Raw genomic sequence first — 24,283 nt, forward strand, 5'->3', positions numbered from 1 at the left:
GTACGGGGTTAGCCCCCGAAAGGCGGGAAGCCCCATGGGACTATAAAGTAAAGCCCCCAAGTTCAAATCGTCGTTCTTGACAGGGTCACTCAGCAACGCGAAGCAACCCTTGACAGTGACCTGTCCGGCAGCCTCCAAAGAAGTAAGTCTCAAGTCAATGCTCGTTACGAGATAGGCGCTCCTAGCTACCAGTCTATAACAGCTTTTGAAACCTGCAGTTTAAGAACCCGAACGAAAGGCCATTTGTTCCCTTGACCTGGTGGGCCAGTCTGAAGCTAAGTATAGGCCTGTTAGTGATAGAAATAGCCTAGAAAGTATAGTTTATGCATGAGTAACGATTTACTGTGTAAAAAAATGTGTATTGATTTTAATTTTACTAATTGGTGTGTTGAGTTATTGATCATTACTTGAACTTGAACCTTGTGGCGATATAAAGATACCTGGCGACTCGAGAGCAAAGGTTATAAAACAGCCAATTGAACCAACCAAATGTTAGCAACAACAGCCAGACGAGCAGGGGTCCTGAGACGCTGTCCAAAATGGTGCCGAAGATGGCGGCACCCACGGGGCGCACATGGCGGGCGGTATCAAAGATGGCAGCACCCATGGGCCGCACGTGGCTTGCGGTGAGGAATATGGTGGCGCCCCTGGGTCGCACGTGGGGGGTGTAGGAACGCCGGGCCTGGAAACAACGGCGACCGGGCCTGGCAAACAGAAGCGAAGTGTCCTTTCTTCCCACATCCATTGCAGGTTGTGCTCCGCGCCGGGCAGCGCTGCCTGGGGTGTTTGTTTTGCCCACAAAAGTAACACTTGGGGGCCCCCCAGAGTTGGCTGGCTGCCGCGCGGCGCAAACTTGCGGTGAGCTGGAGTTGGCAGCTGGTGGGGCCCATGATGCCCACGAGGGTGCCGCGCGGTTGGGGGCGTAGGACTGAACGTTACAGGATGCCACTTCTAATGAGTTAGTGAGCTGCCTAGTTCCCGCAAGATCAAGCATACCCCCTTCCAGTAGCCGCTGGCGGACAGTACCCATGACGTAAGCGTCTCTAATTAAAAGTTCTGTGTTCTGGACTGCTGAAACTGCCTGGCAGTCACAGTTCCTACCTAGGATGTGCAGGGCGTGCCAGAAATCGTCCAGAGACTCCCCGGGGAGTTGCTGTCTCGTGGCCAGGAGGTGCCTGATTTACTGGTCGAACGTAATGTCCCTTCAGGAGCTCCATCACTTCGGAGTAGGTGGGCACATCCCGGATGAGGGGAAAAATGTCGGCTCACCCGTGAATAAAGGATTTGTATCTTCTGCGAGTCCAAGGGTTCCTCAGCAGCTGTTCTGAGATAGCTTTCGAAGCAGGCTAGCCAGTGGTCAAAGGTGGAGGTAGCGTTGGCTGCTGGAGGGCTCAGCTGCAGGCAATCAGGCTTGATGCGGAGATCCATCGTTTAAAAAATCTTGCTCAATAAATTGATGCACTATCAATTACCACAAAGACGAGAATAGTGGAACAATGGAGGCTTTATTGAGCAAGATGTTGTGCCTCCTGTAGTTGGAACCAGGTGGCTGCAGCACAGGAGAGCACACATATTTATACGCCGCCTACTGGGCGGAGCCAGCAGGCAGGGATTTACCCTTGTACCTCTAATATACGGGTAGTGCCGTAATACATGTACGGGTAGTGCTGTAATACATGTAATATACTACTAGTGGTGACTACTACAGTATATTCACACACAATACTGTTAGGATGGGAGTTTCAGGTTTAAGACCAAGAGTAGGTCACTCGGCCTTTAAGCCTGCTCCGTCATTCACTGAGATCATGTCTGACCTGACTTAACCTCAACCCCACATTCCTTATGTCCTCTTCACAACTTACTTTCCGAACTATATTTGTGTCGTTAGCAAATTTTGAAACCACATCTTCGGTCCCTTCAACCAAGTAATTTTATAAATTGTATAAAGTTGCGGCCCCAGCAGAGATCCCTGTCGCACACCAATCGGTACATCCTGCCAACCAGAGTAAGACCCTTTGTTTCCAGTTAGCTAGCTTATCTTCCATCTGTACCAATATGTTACCCTTTATGCCATGAGCTTTTAGTTTCTGCAATAACATTTGATGTGGCACCTTATGAAATGCATTTTGGAAATCGAAGTACAATACATTCATTGGTTCCCCTATATCCACAGCACATGTAATTCCTTCAAAGAACTGACAGTGAAAGAGTAGTGATTATAGATTCAAATTTGGATGATTTATGCTTTGGGAGGTGAACTTACAGGTGGTGGTATTCACATCCATTTGCTTTTTTTAGGTGCTAGAAGTCATAGGTTTGCAAAATGCTATTGAATAAAACTTGGCAAATTGCTGCAGTGCATCCCGTAAATGGTAAACGCTGTGTGTACCAGTGGTGGAGGAAATAAATGTTTAAGGGTGGTGATTGTGATGCTGATCAAGTAGACTGTTTTGTCCTGTACAGTGTCAAGCTTCTTTTATTGTTGAACTCATCCAGGCAAGTGGAGAATATTCCATCACACTCCTGACTTGTGCCATGTAGATGGTGGACAGGTTTTGGGGATTCGGTGACAGAATTCCCAGCCTCTAACCTGTATTTTAGCCATTATTTATCTGGCTGGTCCTGCTATTTTTCTGGTCTGGTAATTATCCAGGATGTTGATAGTGGGGGCTTCAGTGGTGGTAATGCTGATGAACATCAAAGGAAGATGGTTAAATTCTCTCTTGTTGAAGATGTAAAATGCTAGACTCATTTATTAAGAATGAAATAACTGAGCATTTGGAAAGTGGGGACAGGATCCAAGACAGCATGGATTCACAAAAGGGAAATCATGCTTGACAAATCTGAATTTTTTGAGGATGTGATCAGTAGAGTGGACAAGGGTGACCCAGTGGATGTTGTGTATCTGGACTTTCAAAAGACTTTTGACAAGGTTCCACACAAGAGATTAGTGAGCAAAATTAAACTCATGGTATTGGGGTAGTGTATTGATGTGGATAAACAGATCTGCAGACATGAAGCAGAGAGTGGGAATAAACAGATCCTTTTCAGAGTGACAGGCAATGACTAGTGGGGTACCACAGGGTTCAGTGCTAGGACCCCAGATGTTCACAATATACATCAATGATTTGGACGAAGAAATTGCATGCAATAGCTCCAAATTTGCAGACGACACTAAGCTGGGTGGCAGTGTGTGCTATGAGGAGGATGCAAAGAGGCTGCAGAGTGATTTGGACAGGTTGGCTGAGTGGGCAAATACTTGGAAAATGCAATATAATATGGGTATATGTGAGGTTATTCATTTCGGTGGCAAAAACAGAAAATCAGATTATTATCTGAATGGTGGTACTTTAGGAAAATGGGAAGTGCAATGAGATCTGGGTGTCATGGTGGAACAGTTGCTGAAGGTTGACCTGCAGCTACAGCAGGCGGTGAGGAAAGCTAATGGCATTCTGGCCTTCAGCGAGGATTTGAGTATAGGGGTAGGGATGTCTTGCTGCAGTTATACAGGGCTTTGGTGAGGCCACACCTTGAGTATTGTGTGCAGTTTTGGTCTCCTAGTTTGAGGAAGGACATTGTTGCTATTGAGGGTGTCCAGCTAAGGTTCACCAGACTAATTCCCAGGATGGCAGCACTGACATATGAAGATTGACTGGATGGGCTGGACTTGTACTCATTGGAGAATGAGAGGGGATCTCATACCTAGAAAATCCTGATGGGACTGGACAGGCTAGATGTGGAAAGAATGTTCCCGATGTTGGGGACGTCCAGAACTAGGGCGTCACAGCCTAAGAATAAGGGGTGAGCCATTCAGGACTGAGATGAGGAAGAACGTCTTCTCTCCGAGAGTTGTGAACTTGTGGAATTCTCCACCACAGAGAGCTGTTGGGGTCAGTTCGTTGGAGATTTTCAAGAAGGAGCTGGACGTGGCCCTTGCAGCTAAAGGGATAAAGGGGCATCGAGAGAAAGTGAGAGTGGGATACTGAATTTGCATGATCAGCCATGATCATGTTAAATGGTGGTGCCGGCTCGAAGGGCTGAATGGCCTACTCCTGCACCTATTTTCTATGTTTCTATGTCATTGCATGTGGTCTGAACATGACTTGTCAGTTCCCAAAACAACATTATCCAGGTCTTGTTGCATGTGCACATGGACTGCCTCAATATTTGAGGAATCAGAAATTATATTGAATACTGTGTAATCGTAAGTGAACATCCCACTTTTGATCTTATAATGGAGGGAAGCTGTTGAGGAATTCCTACAGGCGTATACACCTACAGAAATGTGAGCGTTGAAACATTTATTCATCTATAGGAACATGAGAAAAAGAAAGGAAGAACAATTTGCATTTATATAGTGCTTTTCATGACCCACAGGTCATCCCAAAGTGCTGTACTGGCAATAAAATACTTTTGCAATGGACTCACTGTTGTAAAATAGGAACCTGCCAGCAGTTTGCACAGCAAGCTCAATGCGATAATACCCAGAAAATGTGTTTTTTGTGATTTTGATTGGGGGCTGATTATTGGCTAGGACACCTCATCTCTTTTCTTTCATACCTACAGAGCCTGTGGTCTGCATAGTGTCGAATTACAAAGTGCCACTGCTCCCCTAAGAGCTCCAGAACACTCGCTGCAACTAGAAATAGAAGAGATTCAACAGGTGGGAATTATCTGTAGAACTCAATGAGACCAATTCACATAGACATGTACGTGTCAATCCCATAACCGAAAGGAGGTCCTTAGAGTGGGATCATCACTCAACTTTTCATATTTGGTTAGCTGATTTTGATGTCGAGTTTATTTTCCGCATGACCCGATGGAAAAACTGATCATTGAGTTCTAAACCAATCTAGATGCGTCTCTGTAAAGATGCTAGTTGAAGGTAAGTTGTCTTGCATATTTTCACACTTTTTTCCATTTGGAAATGGAAGGATTTTAGAGATTGATTAACACCCTACTTTGAGCCACATGAACACTGCTTCCATGATCAACAAGTCCAGACTTGGGACTAGAACCTGGGGATTGTAGCTCAGTACAGCAGTGCTACTAACTGAGCCACCCAAGCTCTACTGATGTTGATTAAAGCTAAAGGAAGATATATTTGTTTTGGAACATTGGTTGCCTTCATATTTCATAGATTTTACATGCCCATTCTGAGTTTTGCATTCCTAAGACTGCCTGTATATGATGATTGCATAATGCTCAATACAATAGTATCAAAGCAGCATGATGCTATAAAACAGAAAATGATGGAAATACACTGAGGCCCACCAAAATCCAACAAACAAAAGCTGGGGACACTTGAGAATTTGGAGGAAAGGTTTGTACCTGAAATCTGGGACATAAAGACCTGGGCTTTCTGATGTTGCCCCACCACTTCTGTGACATGTCATATTGAAGATACCCTCCATCATGTTGTATGGCACTACCACCATGCTAAATGGGATAGACTTCTAACAGATCTAGCTGTGGGCCATCAGCAGCAGCAGAATTGTATTCAACCACAATCTGCAACCTCATAGCCTGGCATATCCCCCACCCTACCATTACCACCAAGCCAGGAGCAATATCAGGCATACCGGAAAATGAGGTGTCAACCTGGTGAAACTACAACATAGGACTACTTGTGTGCCAAACAGCATAAGCAGCAAGTAATAGGCTGAGCTAATTGATTCCACAATGAACGCATCAGATTTAAGCTCTGCAGTCTTGCCACATCCAGCCATGAATGGTGGTGCACAATTAAACAACTCACTGGAGGAGGAGGCTCCACAAATATCCCCATCCTCAATGATAGAGGAGCCCAGCGCATATGCGCAAAAGACAAGGCTGAGGCATTCGCAACCATCTTAAGCCAGAAGACCCAAGTGGATGATCCATCGCGGTCTCCTCCGGAGGTCTCCGGCATCACAGATGTCAGTCTTCAGCTAATACGATTCACTCCCTGTGATATTAAGAAACTATTGAAGGCACGGGATACTGCAAAGACTGGACCCTGACAATATTCCGGTAATAGTACTGAGGTCTTGTGCTCCAGAACTTGCTGCACCCCTAGCCAAGCTGTTCCAGTACAGCTACAACACTGGCATCTACCCAGCAATGTGGAAAATTGCCCAGGTGTGTCCTGTACACAAGAAACAGGACAATTCCAACCCAGCCAATTATCACCCTATCAGTCTACACTCTGTTTTTGAAAACTCACCACTATTCTTAGAATTCCCATTATAACCAAAAAAGGGCTGACATTCTAAATGGTGATCAGGGATTCTCACTCCCCGACTCCGATGCAAGCTTCAGTGGGTGCTATTCAGGTCAAACTATGTTTTCACGTTATCCCCCGGTATAACCCATACCTTCACCGACGATTTCATCTACTTACCACTTAGTAGCATCGATCCTGGGTCCCGCATTGCTAAGTAAGTAAAGTAGACTTTGGAATAACCACTATTTCAGGTTAAATTAAGTTATTTTATTATTATATTTTTTCTTTTAAAAGCTGCAATTACTGTCTTTACAGAAAGGTAAAAAGATCTTGCTTCTGGATCCTTCTGGTTGGTTGAAGGGACCTTCAGGCCCAACTTGACAATCAATCTTCTTTAAAAATCTGGTCTTTAGATGTATTCGCTGATGAGCTCGGTTGCTGTGTCCTATCTTTCCCATGTACCGAGCTATGGGAGCTGACTCTGCTGGCTATCTCTGAGCTGACTCTGAGTTGACTCTGTCTACTTTTAAAATTCTAGTCTTCCTTAGATGTATTAGCTATGTTAGCTCGGCTGCTTTGCCCTGTCTCTTTCCCATGGCCAAGCCGACTGTAATCTGACTCTGAACTGCTTGTTCCTTCTCTGCTTCTCTCTCTCTCCCTCTGAGTTCTGGTTCTCGTTGCTCTGGTCTCTAGGTTTATATTCCCTTTCTAACAAACTGTTTTTCTAAAAACTGTTAGAAAGTTTTTATGACTTTATTGTAAAGTAACTCTTATTTTCTTTAATTGTAAAAAGTATCTTTGATCTAAACCTTCTAATCCAACTAAGTATTCATTTTGACATGACTTCATCTCATAGATCTGATTACATTGTTTCCTTTGCGATGTTCAAAATGCTTTGACTTCAAGAGGTGTTACTTTTGGTTTGGTTCCTGCCATTTCTATAGTTTTATTTTCCAATTGTGTCCTCAGCTCATAATTTTGACTTTGATTTTGGCTTTGAATTATGTTCCTTGTAGACTGATAGTCTCTAGTTTTCTTTAATTTATCTGGTATTAGCAAATTTTCACACCTATAATTATCACCAAATTCAACTGAACCCCATCCATTCTTTTCCAGATCCTTACGAAGATAGTTACTTTCAATGAAGGTGTGAGCCATTGTTTTTGGCTTCATTCAAAATCCTGTTTGTCTTGTTTGCTAAGTCTGCTTGGCCAAGACTATCTGCATTTTACAATCCTTCCCTGGCAGCTGCTGTTAACCCTTTGTAGGATCTTTCCCTGTATCCTCTCATGTTTCTCTCAGACCAGATATTGCCAGACTTCCATGTTTCAAATGACACATCTTTCCATATTTTCAATAACAACTCCCATCATCAACAAAGTGATGGAAGGAATCATCAACAGTGCTATCAAACGACACTAACTCAGCAATAATTCATGGATGCTCATTTTGGATTCCACGAGGGTAACTCAGCTCCTGACCTCATTACAGCCTTGGTTCAAAAGAACAAAAGAGCTGAATGCCAGAGGTGAGATGAGGTGAGGGTCACTGTCTGTGCAGAGTCTGCACGTTCTCCCCGTGTCTGTGGGTTTCCTCCGGATGTTCCGGTTTCCTCCCACAAGTCCCAAAAGATGTGCTGTTAGGTAATTTGGACATTCTGAATTCTCCCTCAGTATACCCGAACAGGCGCCGGAGTGGGCCGATTAGGGGATTTTCATGGTAACTTCATTGCAGTGTTTATTTTTTATAAATTTAAGAGTACCCAATTATTTTTTCTCCGATTTAAGGGGCAATTTTTAGCGTGTCCAATCCACCTAAACTGCACATCTTTGGGTTGTGGGAGTGAAAAGCACACAGACACGGGGAGAATGTGCAAACTCCACATGCTCAGTGACCTAGGGCCGGGATTCGAACCTGCGCCGCAGTCCCAGTGCTAACCACTGCGCCACATGCCACCCTTACTTCATTGCAGTGTTAATGTAAGCCTACTGTGACAATAATATGAGGGGCTGGTTTAGCACAGTGGGCTAAACAGCTGGCTTGTAATGCAGAGCAAGGCCAGCAGCGCGGGTTCAATTCCCGAACCGGCCTCCCCGAACAGTCGACTAGGGGCTTTTCACAGTAACTTCATTGAAGCCTACTTGTGACAATAAGCGATTATTATTATTATTATTAATAATAAAGATTCTTATTATTATAGAATGACTGCACTTGACATCAGGGCAGCATTTGACCGAGTATATCATCAAGGAACCCGAGCTAAACTAGAGTCAATGGAAATCAGGGGGAACCTCTCAGCTGGTTGGAGTCATGCCTGCACAAAGGAAGATGGTTGAGGTGGTTGGAGGTCAATCATCTTAGCTCCAGGACATCACTGCAGGAGTTCCTCAGGAGTGTCCTAGGCCTAAGTATCTTCAGCTGCTTCATCAATGACCTTGCTTCCATCATAAGGTCAGAAGTGGGGATGTTTGCGGATGACTGCACAATGTTCACCATTCACAACTCCTCAGATAATGAAGCAGCCCATGTCCAAATGCAGCAAGACCTGGATAATATCCAGGCTTAGGCTGACGAGTCGCAAGTTACATTTGCGCCATACAAGTGCCAGGCAATGACTATCTCCTACAAGAGAGGATCTAACCATCGCCCTTGATATCCAATGATATTACCATCGCTGAATCCCCCGCAATCAACATCCTGGGGGTTACCATTGATCAGAAACAGAACTGGATTAGTCGGTACCGGGACAGGTCAAAGGCTGGAATCTTATGGTGCATAACTCATCTGACCTCCCCCAAAAGCCTGTCCACCATCTATAAGGCACAAGTCAGGAGTGTAATGGAATACCCTCTCCTTATCTGGATGAATGCAGCTCCAACAACACTCAAGAAGCTCAACACCATCCAGGATAAAGCAGTCCGCTTGATTGCTCCTCCTACCACAAGCATTTAAACCCTCCACCACCATCGAACAGTGGCAGATGTGTGTACCATCTACAAGATGCACTGCAGTAACTCACCAAGGTTCCTTAAACAGCACCTTCCAAACCCAGGACCACTACCATCTAGAAGGACAAGAGCAGTAGATACCTGGGGACCCCACCACCTGGAGGTTCCCTTCCAATTCACTCACCATCCTGACTTGTAAATATATTGGCATTCCTTCACTGTTCCTGGGGCAAATCCTGGAACTGCCTCCCTAACAGCACAGTGGGTTTACCTCCATCTCAGGGACTGCAGTCGTTCAGAAAGGCAACTCAGCGTTAACTTCTGAAGGGCAACTTGAGATGGGCAATAAATGCTGGCCTAATCAACGACGCACACATCCTGTCAATTAATAAATAAATACATTTTAAAAATATTGTAAATGGATTAAAGTGTTCTTTGGGATGTTCACCAACAAAATCCAACACCCATTCTGGAGGGCATTTCTGAAGGCATAAAAATCACCTGTCCTTGGGCGGGATTCTCCACTCTCACGCCGAAGTGGCCGCGCCGTCGTGAACGCCGTCGAGGTTCACGACGGCGCAGAACGGCCCCTGTCCCGACCGATTCAGGCCCTGACAATGGGCCAGTATCGGGGCCGCGTCATCTACACGCGCCAGGCCTTGTCGCCCGCGTAAAAGCGGTGCCGCATAGATGGGGCATCTTGAAACCCATCGTACAAGGTACACCCAGCTTCTGTCGCGACACGACGGACTTCCTACAGAAACTCAGCACCCATGGACCAGTTGAACCAGGAACATTCCTCGTCACAATGGACGTCTCGGCACTCTACACCAGCATCCCCCATGACGAGGCATTGCTGCAACAGCCTCAGTACTCAACACTGACAACTGCCGATCTCCAGACGCAATTCTGCAACTCATCCGCTTCATTCTGGATCAAAACGTCTTCACCTTCGACAACAAATTCTTCATCCAGACGCACGGAACAGCCATGGGGACCAAATTCGCACCCCAATACGCCAACATCTTCATGCACAAGTTTGAACAGGACCTACTCACCGCACAGGACCTTCAACCGACGTTATACACCAGATACATCGATGACATTTTTTTCCTTTGGACCCACGGCGAAGAATCACTGAAACTACTACACGATGACATTAATAAGTTCCACCCAACCATCAGACTCACCATGGACTACTCTCCAAAATCAGTTGCCTTCTTGGACACACTCGTCTCCATCAAGGACGGTCACCTCAGCACTTCGCTTTACTGCAAACCCACGGATAACCTCATGATGCTCCACTCCTCCAGCTTCCACCCTAAACACATTAAAGAAGCCATCCCCTATGGACAAGCGCTCCGTATACACAGGATCTGCTCAGACGAGGAGGAGCGTAACAGACATCTACAGACGTTGAAAGATGCCCTCGTACGAACGGGATATGGCACTCGACTCATCGATCGACAGTTCCAACGCGCCACAGCGAAAAACCGGACCGACCTCCTCAGAAGACAAACATGGGACACAACCGACAGAATACCCTTCGTCGTCCAGTAGTTCCCCGGAGCGGAGAAACTACGTCATCTTCTTCACAGCCTTCAACACATCATTGATGACAATGAACATCTTGCCAAGGTCATCCCCACACCCCCACTACTTGCCTTCAAACAACCGCGCAACCTCAAACGAACCATTGTTTGCAGAAAACTACCCAGTCTTCAGAACAGTGACCACGACACCACACAACCCTGTCATGGCAATCTCTGCAAGACATGCCAGATCATCGACATGGATACCACTATTACACGTGAGAACATCACCCACCAGGTACGTGGTACGTACTCGTGCGACTCGGCCAACGTTGTCTACCTCATACGCTGCAGGAAAGGATGTCCCGAAGCGTGGTACATTGGCGAGACCATGCAGACGCTGCGACAACGAATGAACGGACATCGCGCAACAATCACCAGGCAGGAATGTTCCCTTCCAGTCGGGGAACACTTCAGCAGTCAAGGGCATTCAGCCTCTGATCTCCGGGTAAGCGTTCTCCAAGGCGGCCTTCAGGACCCGCGACAACGCAGAATCGCCGAGCAGAAACTTATAGCCAAGTTCCGCACACATGAGTGCGGCCTCAACCGGGACCTGGGATTCATGTCACATTACATTCATCCCCCACCATCTGGCCTGCGAATTCCTACCAACTGTCCTGGCTTGATACAATTCACACCTCTTTAACCTGGGGTTACCCCATCTCTGGATCTGTAAAGATTTAATCACCTGCTAATGCTCGCATTCCTAGCATTGTTTGGCATCTTTGAATTTGTCTATATATGTGTTTCTGGAACAGACCTCTTCATTCACCTGAGGAAGGAGCAGTGCTCCGAAAGCTAGCGACATCGAAACAAACCTGTTGGACTTTAACCTGGTGTTGTAAGACTTCGTACAATATTTATGTGGTACAGAGTGAATCAACAATCTAGGACAGTGCAGCAGTTAATGTTATGGTAGCCAATTGCATTGCAGTTAATTATATCACAACGATCTGATGCAGATTTTCATCCTGCTCTAGTTTAATTCCAATCATGAATCTAAGCCAGAACAATTAAACCTGCTTTCTATTCCCCTGGTAGAAAACGGACCTTGCAGCAAATAGTTTACCCACACCACTGTGTGGCATGGTTCCACTTCATGACTCAGCTGGACAAATCAAAGACATTCTGTATCGCATATGTTCTCAACTGAACCGGATGGATTTTCAAGCAATCAATGAGGAATTGGTAAGAATTACTGTCGCCTCTGATCCCCCGATTGTGATGTTGGGATAGACTGAGGACGTTCTTATTATTACCCATCTTCACAAACTAATAACTTGCTTACATTTGTATAGGCTTTCACATGAAGCAAAAATATTTGGATGAGCTTTTCGGGAGCTGCTTGCACATATAGAAGCATATACCAATGTAAGTGAGTAAGATAAGAAAATTGGGGGAAAGTTCAGGCGCTTAGACATCAACATTTCTGGGAAAAGCACAAACTTTCCACTGTTACGATCACTTTCCCATTAAACCTCCCCAGGAGGTTTAATATGTAGTGTTATGAGCCTAGTTGATATTACGAGTGGACGAGAAGGTCCCAGAAAGAAATCCTGGCTTAAAATGCCGTAACTTCTACTTTTTTTTTAGAAAATAAGGATGAACAGAATCACAGGACTGCTAATTAGCTTTTGTTTTTAATAAACAATCTTAATGAGGTATTTTTGGCATTACAAACAACAACAGTATAAAAACAATGTACAAAGAACAAGAAACATAGTGCAATCACCGACTCCCATCCCGCCAAGACCCGCCTAATTGACCCCCTATTCTACACTACCCTGCCCCCCCACCCCGATTAATTCTCCTCGAAGAAGTCGATGAATGGTTCCCACCTCTAGGCGAACCCTAACAGTGACCCTCTCAAGGCGAACTTAATCTTCTCTAGGCCGAGAAAGCTTGCCATGTCAGTTAGCCAGGTCTCCGACTTCGGGGGTTTTGAGTCCCTCCAAGCTAGCAGTATCCGTCTCCGGGCTACCAGGGAAGCAAAGGCCAGAACATCTGCCTTTCTCCTCCTGGAGTCCCGGGTCTTCCGACACCCCGAAAATCGCCACCCCTGGACTCATTGCCACCCATATTTTCAATACTCTGGACATGAAATCCGCGAATCCCTGCCAATATCCCCTACGTTTTGGACACGCCCAGAACATGTGAACATGGTTCACTGGTCCTCCCGCACACTTTACACACCTTCCTCCACCCCGAAGAATCTATTCACCCGGGCCACTGTCATGTGGGCCTGGTGGACCACCTTGAATTGGATCAAGCTGAGTCTGGCGCATGTTGCGGTCGCGTTGACTCTGCTCAATGCATCCGCCCATAAGCCATCCTCCATCTCACCCCCAAGCTCCTCCTCCCACTTATGCTTCAGCTCCTCGGTCTGTGTGTCCTCCACCCCCATGAGTTCATTGTAGATGTCCGAGACGCTCCCCTCTCCCACCCATCCCCTAGACACTACCCTGTCCTGGATCCCCCTTAGTGGCAGGAGTGGGAAGGATGATACCTGCCTGCGCAGAAAGTCCCGCACCTGTAAATATCTAAATTTGTTCCCCCTTGACACCCAAACTTCTCCTCCAGCACCCTCAAGCTAGGGAAGCTCCCCTCTAAGAACAGGTCCCCCATCCTCTCAATTCCCGCCCTTCGCCATACTCGAAACCCCCCATCCAAGCTCCCCGGTGATTGTCACATTTTGGGGACCAGACCGATGCTCCCACTGCTCCAACGTACCTCCTCCACTGACCCCAGATCCTCAAGGCCGCCACCACCACGGGTCTGGTGGAGTACCTCGCACGGCGGGAACGGCAGAGGTTGCCGTTATCAACGCCCCCAGACTGGTGCCCCTACATGAAGCTGCCTCCATCCGCTCCCAAACCGACCCCGCCCCCATCACCCACTTCTTTATCATGGCTATGTTAGCCGCCCAGTAATAATTACTGAAATTCGGTAGGGCAAGCCCCCCCCTCCCCCCGATTCCGCTCGATCATCACCTTCTTCACTTGGGGGGACTTACCCGCTCACACAAAGCCCAGGATGATTTTGTTAACCCTCTTAAAAAAGAACCGCGGGATGAAAATTGAGAGACACTGAAATACAAATAAATATCTCGGTAGGACCGTCATTTTGACCGTCTGCACTCTCCCAGCCAACGACAGCGGGAGCGCATCCCATCTCCGAAACTCGCCCTTCATATGTTCAACCAACCGGGACAAGTTCAACTTGTGCAACCGGCCCCAGTCGCGCCACTTGTATCCCTAAGTATCTGAAAGTGTCCCCTACCAACTTAAACGGCAGCTCCCTCAGTCGACCCCCTGACCGCTCGCCTGGACTACAAACATCTCACTCTTTGTCATATTCAGTTTATACCCTGGAAACCGGCCAAATTCCCCCAAAATCACCATAATTTCACCCATCCCTGCCCCTGGATCTGATACGTATAAGAGCAGGTTGTCAGTGAAGAGTGAGACCCGATGTTCCACCCTCCCCCGAACCAGCCCCTTGAAGCTCTCAGAGCAATTGCCAGCGGCTCAATACTAACGCAAACAGCAGTGGGGAGAGGGGGCACCCCTGTCTTGTCCCCCGGTACAGTCTAAAATAGTCTGAGGTCGTCCTATTTGTCCTTACACTAGCCTCCAGGGCCTGGTACAACAGCCTGACTAGTCGAGAAAGCCCCTACCAAACCCAAATCGACCCACTTCACCCAGTTGAATGCCTTTTCCGCATCCATAGCCACAACTACCTACTCTCCGGGGGCATCATAATCACATTGAGCAGCCGTCTTATATTGGCCACCAACTGCCTGCCGTTGACAAACCCGGTTTGATCCTCCATAATCACATCCGGCACACAATCTTCAATCCTGGAGGCTAAAATTTTGGCCAGCAACTTGGTGTCCACATTAAGCAGTGAGATCGGCCCAAATGGCCCGCGTAGCTCCGGGTTCTTCTTCCGCTTCAATATCAACGAAATAGTGGCCTGTGACATCGTCGGGGGCAGCACCCCTCTATCCCTTGCCTCATTGAAACCAGCAACGGCCCTAAAATCCCCGAGAACTTCTTATAGAATTCCACCAGATACCCGTCCGGCCCCGGGGCTTTACCCAACTGCATTGCCTTCAAGCCCTCAACTATTTATTCGGCCCTAATTGGGGCCCCAAACCCATTTACCAGCTCCCTACCCACCCTTGGGAAGGTCAGTCCATCCAAAAAGCGTCTCATCCCCATGGGCCCCGTGGGGGGGTTCCAAACAATAGAGCCTACTGTAAAAGTCCCTGAACGCCCTGTTTAGCCCTGCCGAGTCCCTTACCAAATTCCTATCCTCATCAACCACCCTCTCTATTTCCCTGGCCACCTCCCTCTTCCTAAGCTGCTGTGCCAGCATACTGCTGGCCTTCTCCCCATATTCGTAAAACGCACCCTTGCCTTCCTAAGCAGCTCACTGCCTTACCTGTGGACAGCACCCTGAACTCTGCCTGCAGCCTCCGACGTTCCCTTAAGAGCTCCACCCCCCGGGGTCACCGCATACCTCCTATATATCTGCAAGATCTCCTTAACCAGTCGGTCCGTTTCGGCCCTATCCGTCCTGTGCCTATGAGCCCGGATCAAAATCAGCTCCCCTCTCACCACTGCCTTCAGCGCCTCCCAGACCACTGCTGCTGAGACTTCCCCCGTGTCATCAACCTGCAGGTAGTTCTGCATGCACTGCCTCAGCCTCTCGCACACCGCCTCGTCCGCCAACAAGGCCACGTCCAACCTCCATTGCGGGCGCTGGAAGCACTCCTCACTGACCTGCAGTTCCACCCAGTGTGGGGCATGGCCGAGTACCCCGAGTCCACCACCCCGCCAGTAAATCCCTGCTCAAAATGAAAAAGTCAGTTCGGGAATAAACCTTGTGAACATGAGAATAAAAAGAAAACTCCTTACCCGTCGGCTGCCTAAATCTCCATGGGTAGACCCCTCCCATCTGTTCCATGAACCCTATCAGTTCCTTTGCCATTGCTGGCACCCTCCCCGTTTTTGAACACGACCGGTCCAGGCCGGGGTCGATGACTGTATTAAAATCCCCTCCCATAACCAACTTGTGCGAGTCCAAGTCAGGTATCTTCCCAGCACCCACTTTATAAATTCCACATCGTCCCAGTTTGGCACGTACACGTTAACCAAGACTACCTTCCTCCTCTCCAGCTTACCACTAACCATGACATAACGGCCCCCCCCCCCCGTCCAAGACTGTACTACCCACCTGAAATTGCACCCGCTTGTCGATCAAAATCGCCACCCCTCTAGTCTTGGTGTCCAGCCCCGAATGAAAGACCTGACTGATCCAACCCGTCCTTAGCCTGACTTGATCCACCACTTTCAGGTGTGTCTCCTGTAACATTACCACATCCGCCTTCAGAGCCCTCATGCGCGAACACACGTGCCCTCTTGACCGGCCCATTTAACCCTCTGACATTCCAGGTGATCAGCTTAGTTGGGGGGTACCGTGCCCCCCCCTCCACCGATCAGCCATTCCCTTTCCTGGGCCCGCCTCCAGCCCATGTGCCGCACCTCCATCGGCCCGCCTCTTGGCAGCCCCCACCCCCGACCTCCTCTCTGTCCCAAAACCTAAGTCCCTCCCTCGTCAGCAGAGCAACTCCCCCACCCAGCAACACCACTTTGTAACCTAACCCCTGCCATATATTAATCATATGCACACCCCCCACTGTGCTTCCGTAAACTAGCTCACCCAGCTAGCCACTCCGGCGCCAAGAAGTCACCCACCTAGTGTTCCCCCACTTCCCTCCTGCCCGCCCATCGAAACCACTTCCCTCATCAAACCGTAATTATCAGAAGAAACAACCCAAAACGAAAAACCCACAAAGAACCCCCCCAATAGTGCAAATCCAGGTAATAAAAAGTAAAAAGCCCCACCAGACACCCCCAACAAAACACCGAAAACCCGTTGAAACCGAATAACTTTTACTTTCCCCATCTTTAACCAAACCGAAATGCAGAAGAAAAATGACAATCAAAACTTATAAACATCACTCAAAAAAGTTACAACTTAAAACAAAAAGTTCTCAGTTCAGCACCAGCCCTTCTTGGCAAAGTCCATCGCGTCTTCGGGCGACTCAAAATAATGGTGCTGGTCCTCGTGCGTAACTCAAAGACGTGCCGGGTATAGCAGCCCAAATTTCACCTTCTTCTTGAACAGGATCACCTTAACTTGATTGAAGCCTGCCCTCCTTCTGGCCACCTCCCCGCTCAGATCCTGATAAACACGCAAAATGCTATTGTCCCATTTGCAGCTCCGCGTACGCTTGGCTCACTGGAGAACACACTCCTTGTCCACAAACCTGTGGAACCGGACCACCATCGCTCTTGGGGGTCCCCCGGCCGCGGCTTCCTCGCCATCGCTCTGTACGCCCTGTCCACCACCAACGGTCGGGGGGAAACCCCTACCCCCAGAAGCTTCTGAAACATACTCGCCACAAACGCGCCAGCGCAGCCCCCTCAGCCCGCTCCGGGAGCCCGACAACTCTTAAGTTCTGCCGACGAGCTATATTTGCCAGGTCTTCTACCTTCTACAGCAGCCTTTTTTGCTGATCCTTCAGCATCCCCACCTCCAGTTCAACCACTGTTTGGTGCTTCTCCTGGTCCACCAGCGCTTTCTCCAGCTTCTGAATCGTCTGATCCTGGGCACCCAGCCTGCGCTCCAGCCGATCGATCGATTCCTTTATCGGGTCAAGTCAGCCCCGTTTCTGCCTAGCAAAGCCCTCTTGGATGACCTGCATCAGCTCCTCCGTTGATGGTTGGGCCGTCGCAGCAGGGGTCCGAACATCAGCCATATTGTCTTCAGCCGCAACCTCCACCCAGCCCTTGCTTATCTTCTTATTTCTTCCTTTTCAATCCCTTGGAGTTCTTTGTTCCATACACCAATGTGTGGATCCAGTGCCAAATTGTCTGCGCCTTCAAAGCTGGTGCTCAAAACCGCAAAAAGGTCGGGGAAAAAGGTCCAAAAGTCCGGCCAGAGCGGGAGCCACCAAATGTGCAACTTACACCTTCATAGCCGCCACTGGAAGTCGCTAATTAACTTTTAACACCAGGAAAAAAGCATTTATTAAACATGAAAAGTTTGGCTATAATACAATACTCCTTCCCTCCCTTCATAAATGTATGCAGATTTTAAGGATTACGCAAGTTACAAAATATACCTAGTGCTATAGGTATATATTTGGGCAGCACGGTAGCATTGTGGATAGCACAATTGCTTCACAGCTCCAGGATCCCAGGTTCGATTCCGGCTTGGGTCACTGTCTGTGCGGAGTCTGCACATCCCCCCGTGTGTGCGTGGGTTTCCTCCGGGTGCTCCGGTTTCCTCCCACAGTCCAAAGACGTGCAGGTTAGGTGGATTGGCCATGATAAATTGCCCTTAGTGTCCAAAATTGCCCTTAGTGTTGGATGGGGTTACTGGGTTATGGGGGATAGGGTGGAGGTGTTGACCTTGGGTAGGGTGCTCTTTCCAAGAGCCGGTGCAGACTCGATGGGCCGAATGGCCTCCTTCTGCACTCTAAATTCTATGATCTATGATAAACTCTATATTCTTTTCAGCAAATACAAAATCCCTGTAAACAACAGGCCAACTGTGGCCAAACATACTGTACTCTGAAACCAAGTGATTGATGCTACCCAATTGAACTTCTGTGTACATTGGGTGGTTGACGTGTGTGAAAAATGTGGGCAGGGGCCGGCGAAAAATGTGGGCAGGGGCCGGTGAACCATGTGCACATGTTCTGGGGGTGCGAGAAGCTGGGAAATGGTGTTTGGGACATTATCCAAAATTATAGGGGTAGACCAGCCGGTTTGCGCATTGTTTTTTGTCTCTCCCCCAGGAACAGGACACGACTGTTTGAGCTTTGTTGCCCGCGACCGCTCTCCTACCCTGCAGGAAGTCCAATTTGATTCTCTTAAGGTTAACGTGCATGTTCAGTCGGCAGTTAAGAAGGCAAATGCAATGTTAGCATTCATATTAAGAGTGCTAGAATACAGGACCAGGGAAGTACTTTTGAGGCTGTGTATGGCTCTGGTCAGACCCCATTTAGAATATTGTGAGCAGTGTAGGGCCCCGTATATAAGGAAAGATGTGCTGGCCTTGGAAAGGGTCCAGAGGAGGTTCACCAGAATGATCCCTGGAATGAAGAGCTTGTCGTATGAGGAACAGTTGAGGACTCTGGGTCTGTACCCGTTGGAGTTTAGAAGGATGAGGGGGGATCTTATTGAAACTTACAGGATACTGCGAGGCCTGGATAGAGTGGACGTGGAGAGGATGTTTCCACTTGCAGGAAAAACTAGAAGCAGAGGACACAATCTCAGACTAAAGGGACGATCCAAGGGCAGCATGGTGGCGCAGTGGGTTAGCACTGCTGCCTCACAGCGCCGAGGTCCCAGGTTCGATCCCGGCTCTGGGTCTCTGTCCGTGAGGAGTTCGCACATTCCCCCCGTGTTTGCGTGGGTTTCGCCCCACAACCCAAAGATGTGCAGGCTAGGTGGATTGGCCACGCTAAATTGCCCCTTAATTGGAAAAATGAATTGGGTACTCTAAATTAAAAAAAAAAGAGAGATGATCCTTTAAAACAGGATGTGGAGATGCCGGCATTGGACTGGGGTGAGCACAGTAAGAAGTCTCACAACACCTTTAAAACAGAGATGAGGAGGAATTTCTTCAGCCAGAGGGTGGTGAATCTGTGGAACTCTTTGCCGCAAAAAGCTGTAGAGGCCAAATCACTGAATGTTTTTAAGACAGAGATAGATAGGTTCTTGATTAATAAGGGGATCAGGTGTTATGGGAAGAAGGCAGGCGAAAGGGGATGAGATAAATATCAGCCATGATTGAATGACGGAGCAGACTCGATGGGCCTAATTCTGCTTCCATGTCTTATGATCTTTTGCTAAAGTTGATGGTAGACGAGTGGAAGAACCCCTGTGGATATTGACCCGTAAGTATTGACCAAATGGTCGTATTTAGAAAGGTTTTTTTTTGTTTGCCTGCTGAGGTCTATACCATGCACCTTTCTTGAGTGAAGAAGTGTCAAATACATATTACCATATTTAACAACATCAATGCAGAATTATTTTTGTCTGTCATTCTGCCTATAATGCCTGATTTAGCTATTCGTTCACTATCTACTTCTGTTTGACTATTTACTTATCATCTTTTACTTACAGTTCATGCAGCAAGAGGTTGAAGAGGAGGCAATGGGATTTGTGCAGAAAATCAGTTCTTTGTTTCGCAGTATGATTGTTTGGGATATGTACAAGGGGAACCTGGCTTCGCAGAAGATATCAGTCACACGGCACTGTCAAGCAACAGAGGGGGATTCAAACATTAGGTACCTAGGCTAACCTCTCAAAGCACAAATATTAACATGGCTCAATTACATTTTAATTATGAGAGAGCAAGATTTAACAAGTCTTATCATTTACTACCTCACCTATCAAGAAACCTGTGTCAAAGATCTTTGATATATCAAAATTCCTTTTTTTTCAAAATATTTTTATTGGTATTTTCAATTTATACACAGTAACACTTTACATTTAATATTTTCAGTATGTGTGGTTCTTATGTACATATTGATATTGTCTGTCTTGGTATGTCTTCATCCCCCCTCCTTCCATTCTCGCCCCTCCTTGAAATCCCCCTTTATTGTTCAGGGTGTACTGTCCCCGGCTCCTATTCTCCCCTTTCCCCCCTCTTCCTTTTATTCTTTCTGCCTTTTATGCTTTCTACTGACTGCCTTGCGGATTTGGGGGTGGGGGGGGGGGCTTCCGCCCCCTCCTCCCGTGCTTCTCCCTTTAGTTCCCACGAGTTCCCTGCTCTCTTCCTCTCACCCCCCCCCCCCAGAGTTGTGTATTCCTGTCTGTCTTCACTTGTCCCTCACTTTTTCTCAAATCGCTGTTGGCTTTGTCCCCATGCTTTGAGGAAGCTTTCCTCCGACCCTCGGATAGTGTATTTGATCTTTTCCAAGTGGAGAAATTCCGCCAGGTCTGTCAACCAGTCTGCAGCTGTGGGTGGTGCTGCTGATCGGCAGCCGAGCAGAATTCTCCGGCGTGCGATTAGGGAAGTGAAAGCTAGGGCGCTGGCCCTTTTCGCCATGTGTAGCTCTGGCTGTTCGGATACCCCAAAGATTGCCACTCTTAACATGGCTCCACCCTCACCCCCACAACCTTGGACATTGCCTTGAAGAAGGCTGTCCAGAACCCTACAAGTTTGTGACAAGCCCAAATCATGTGGGTATGGTTGGCCAGGCCTCTCTGGCACACTTTACATTTATCCTCCACCTCCGGAAAGAATCTGTTCATTCGCTTCTGGTTAGGTGCGCTCTGTGCACCACTTTGAACTGCATGAGGCTGAGCCTTGCGTAGGAGGAGGTGGAGTTGGCCTTGCTCAGTGCTTCGCTCCAGAGTCCCCAGCCCACTTCTGTCCCCAGTTTGCCCTCCCATTTCCATCTGGCCTCGTCCAGTGGCAGTCTCGTCCTGTCCAGTAGCTGTCGGTAAAGTGCCCCACAGTATCCACCTTTCTTGCTGTCCGTGTTTATCAGGTCCTCCAGTAATGTGGTCTCCGGGGCCCTGGGGTATCCTACTGTCTCCTTGCGGAGAAAGTGTTTTACTTGTAGGTGTCTAAGCTCCTGTCCAGTCGGTAGTTCCAGTTCTTCCATCAGTTCTCCCAGTGTTGCTAGTTTATCCCCTGATGCACGATCAATTACACTCAAGACAAAGTGATTTCATAACTGAAGGCTTTAATCGACTCGACCTTGTTTCCCAGCAGCTTCGGTACAGAAAGTGAAGGCTGCTGGAACGGCACCGGTTCTTATACTCCACCTGTCAGGGTGGAGCTACATATCAACAGCCAATGGTAAACTCCTAGGTTTAACCAATGGTCATCAGCCTCTTAGGTACAGCAATACCTGATTAGGCCAGTTTTCAGAGGCTAGATTCACAGTATAAAAGTGATCCCCTACAGTGCAGACTTTGTTTGCACTGAGTGCTGAATTTGGTGCATTTGAGTGCGATAGTGAGAGTTTGGTGACCGAGGGAGTATAAGGCTTCATTTTTATCTAAAGTTTAGTCTTTCTTTTATTTAGTTAATTAACTTAAAAGTTGCTGTTTGGTTTAGAAGAAGGTGAATTTTCAATCAGCTTTAAACAGGCTTCTACTTGTAGGCACTTGCAGCTGGAGCTTGTTAATTAGTTAATTGGATTAGGCCAGTTTTCAGAGGCTAGATTCACAGTATAAAAGTGATCCCCTACAGTGCAGACTTTGTTTGCACTGAGTGCTGAATTTGGTGCATTTGAGTGTGATAATGAGAGTTTGGTGACCGAGGGAGTGCTGAATTTGGTGCATTTGAGTGCGATAATGAGAGTTTGGTGACCGAGGGAGTGCTGAATTTGGTGCATTTGAGTGCGATAATGAGAGTTTGGTGACCGAGGGAGTGCTGAATTTGGTGCATTTGAGTGCGATAATGAGAGTTTGGTGACCGAGGGAGTGCTGAATTTGGTGCATTTGAGTGCGATAGTGAGAGTTTGGTGACCGAGGGAGTGCTGAATTTGGTGCATTTGAGTGCGATAATGAGAGTTTGGTGACCGAGGGAGTGCTGAATTTGGTGCATTTGAGTGCGATAGTGAGAGTTTGGTGACCGAGGGAGTTAGGTGAGGAGGGAGTAAGGTGCTCCTTTCATTTTGGTTCCGACATTTCCGCAAAGAGAGCCAGGAGTTTACAGAAAGTGTAGCTGACTTGGAGCAGGGTCGGAGGGCGGAGATCTAGTTAGTCCACAGGGCAGCTATATTCTGTCAGGTAAGAGGGGATGGAGGCTAGGCCAGTTACATGCTCCTCCTGTAGGATGTGGGTGGTGAGGGATACCACTGACTATACCTGCGGGAAGTGCACCCAACTTCAGCTCCTCAAAGACCGTGTTAGGGAACTGGAGCTGAAGCTGGATGAACTTCGGATCATCCGGGAGGCAGAGGGGGTGATTGAGAAGAGTTACAAGGAGGTAACCACACCCAAGGTACAGGACAAGAATAGCTGGGTTACAGTCAGGGGGAAAAAAACAAACAGGCAGAAAGTGCAGGGATCCCTCGTGGCCGTTCCCCTTCAAAACAAGTATACCGTTTTGGATGCTGTTGGGGGGGATGACCTACCGGAGGAAGGCCCTAGCGGCCAGGTCTCTGGCACTGAGTCTGGCTCTGGGGCTCAGAAGGGAAGGGGGGAGAATAGAAAAGCAATAGTTGTAGGAGATTCAATGGTTAGGGGAATAGATAGGAGATTCTGTGGTCGCGAGCGAGACTCCCGGAAGGTATGTTGCCTCCCGGGTGCCAGGGCCAGGGATGTCTCGGATCGTGTCTTCAGGATCCTTAAGGGGGAGGGTGAGCAGCCAGAAGTCGTGGTGCACATTGGTACCAACGACATAGGTAGGAAAAGGGGTGTGGAGGTAATAAACAAGTTTAGGGAGTTAGGCTGGAAGTTAAAAGCCAGGACAGACAGAGTTGTCATCTCTGGTTTGTTGCCGGTGCCACGTGATAGCGAGACTAGGAATAGGGAGAGAGTGCAGTTGAACACGTGGCTGCAGGAATGGTGTAGGAGGGAGGGCTTCAGGTATTTGGATAATTGGAGCGCATTCTGGGGAAGGTGGGACCTGTACAAGCAGGACGGGTTGCATCTGAACCAGAGGGGCACCAATATCCTGGGAGGGAGGTTTTCTAGTACTCTTCGGGAGGGTTTAAACTAATTTGGCAGGGGAATGGGAACCGGATTTGTAGTCCAGCAACTAAGGTAGCCGATATTCAGGACGCCAAAGCGTGTAATGAGGCAGTGGGGAAGGGAACACTGACAAAGGAGAGTACTTGCAGGCACGGAGATGGGTTGAAGTGTGTATACTTCAACGCAAGAAGCATCAGGAATAAGGTGGGTGAACTTAAGGCATGGATCGGTACTTGGGACTACGATGTGGTGGCCATCACGGAAACTTGGATAGAAGAGGGGCAGAAATGGTTGTTGGAGGTCCCTGGTTATAGATGTTTCAATAAGATTAGGGAGGGTGGTAAAAGAGGTGGGGGGGTGGCATTATTAATACTATCTCTAATAACAGCTGCAGAAAGGCAGTTCGAGGAGTATCACCCTATTGAGGTAGTATGGGTTGAAGTCAGAAATAGGAAAGGAGCAGTCACCTTGTTAGGAGTTTTCTATAGGCCCCCCAATAGTAGCAGAGATGTGGAGGAACAGATTGGGAAACAGATTTTGGAAAGGTGCAGAAGTCATAGGGTAGTAGTCATGGGCGACTTTAACTTCCCAAATATTGAGTGGAAACTCTTTAGATCAAATAGTTTGGATGGGGTGGTGTTTGTGCAGTGTGTCCAGGAATGTTTTCTAACACAGTATGTAGATTGTCCGACCAGAGGAGGGGCAATATTGGATTTAGTACTGGGTAATGAACCAGGGAAAGTGATAGATTTGTTAGTGGGGGAGCATTTTGGAGATAGTGACCACAATTCTGTGACTTTC

The 24,283-nt window shown here is 47.8% G+C and overlaps 1 protein-coding gene across 1 annotated transcript in view; it reads left to right on the forward strand.

Moving 5' to 3' along the window:
* LOC140404157 (uncharacterized) overlaps positions 1–24,283 on the forward strand; it is a 96,715-nt gene that overhangs the window by 55,864 nt on the left and 16,568 nt on the right. The window contains exons 8-10 of the mRNA XM_072492574.1: positions 4,567–4,663; positions 11,787–11,933; positions 19,952–20,115. Coding sequence (XP_072348675.1) covers positions 4,567–4,663; positions 11,787–11,933; positions 19,952–20,115 — 408 coding nt within the window. The remainder of the gene's footprint in view (positions 1–4,566; positions 4,664–11,786; positions 11,934–19,951; positions 20,116–24,283) is intronic.

Source organism: Scyliorhinus torazame, chromosome 29 (genome assembly GCF_047496885.1).
Source record: "Scyliorhinus torazame isolate Kashiwa2021f chromosome 29, sScyTor2.1, whole genome shotgun sequence".
In the NCBI taxonomy this organism is placed as follows: domain Eukaryota; kingdom Metazoa; phylum Chordata; class Chondrichthyes; order Carcharhiniformes; family Scyliorhinidae; genus Scyliorhinus; species Scyliorhinus torazame.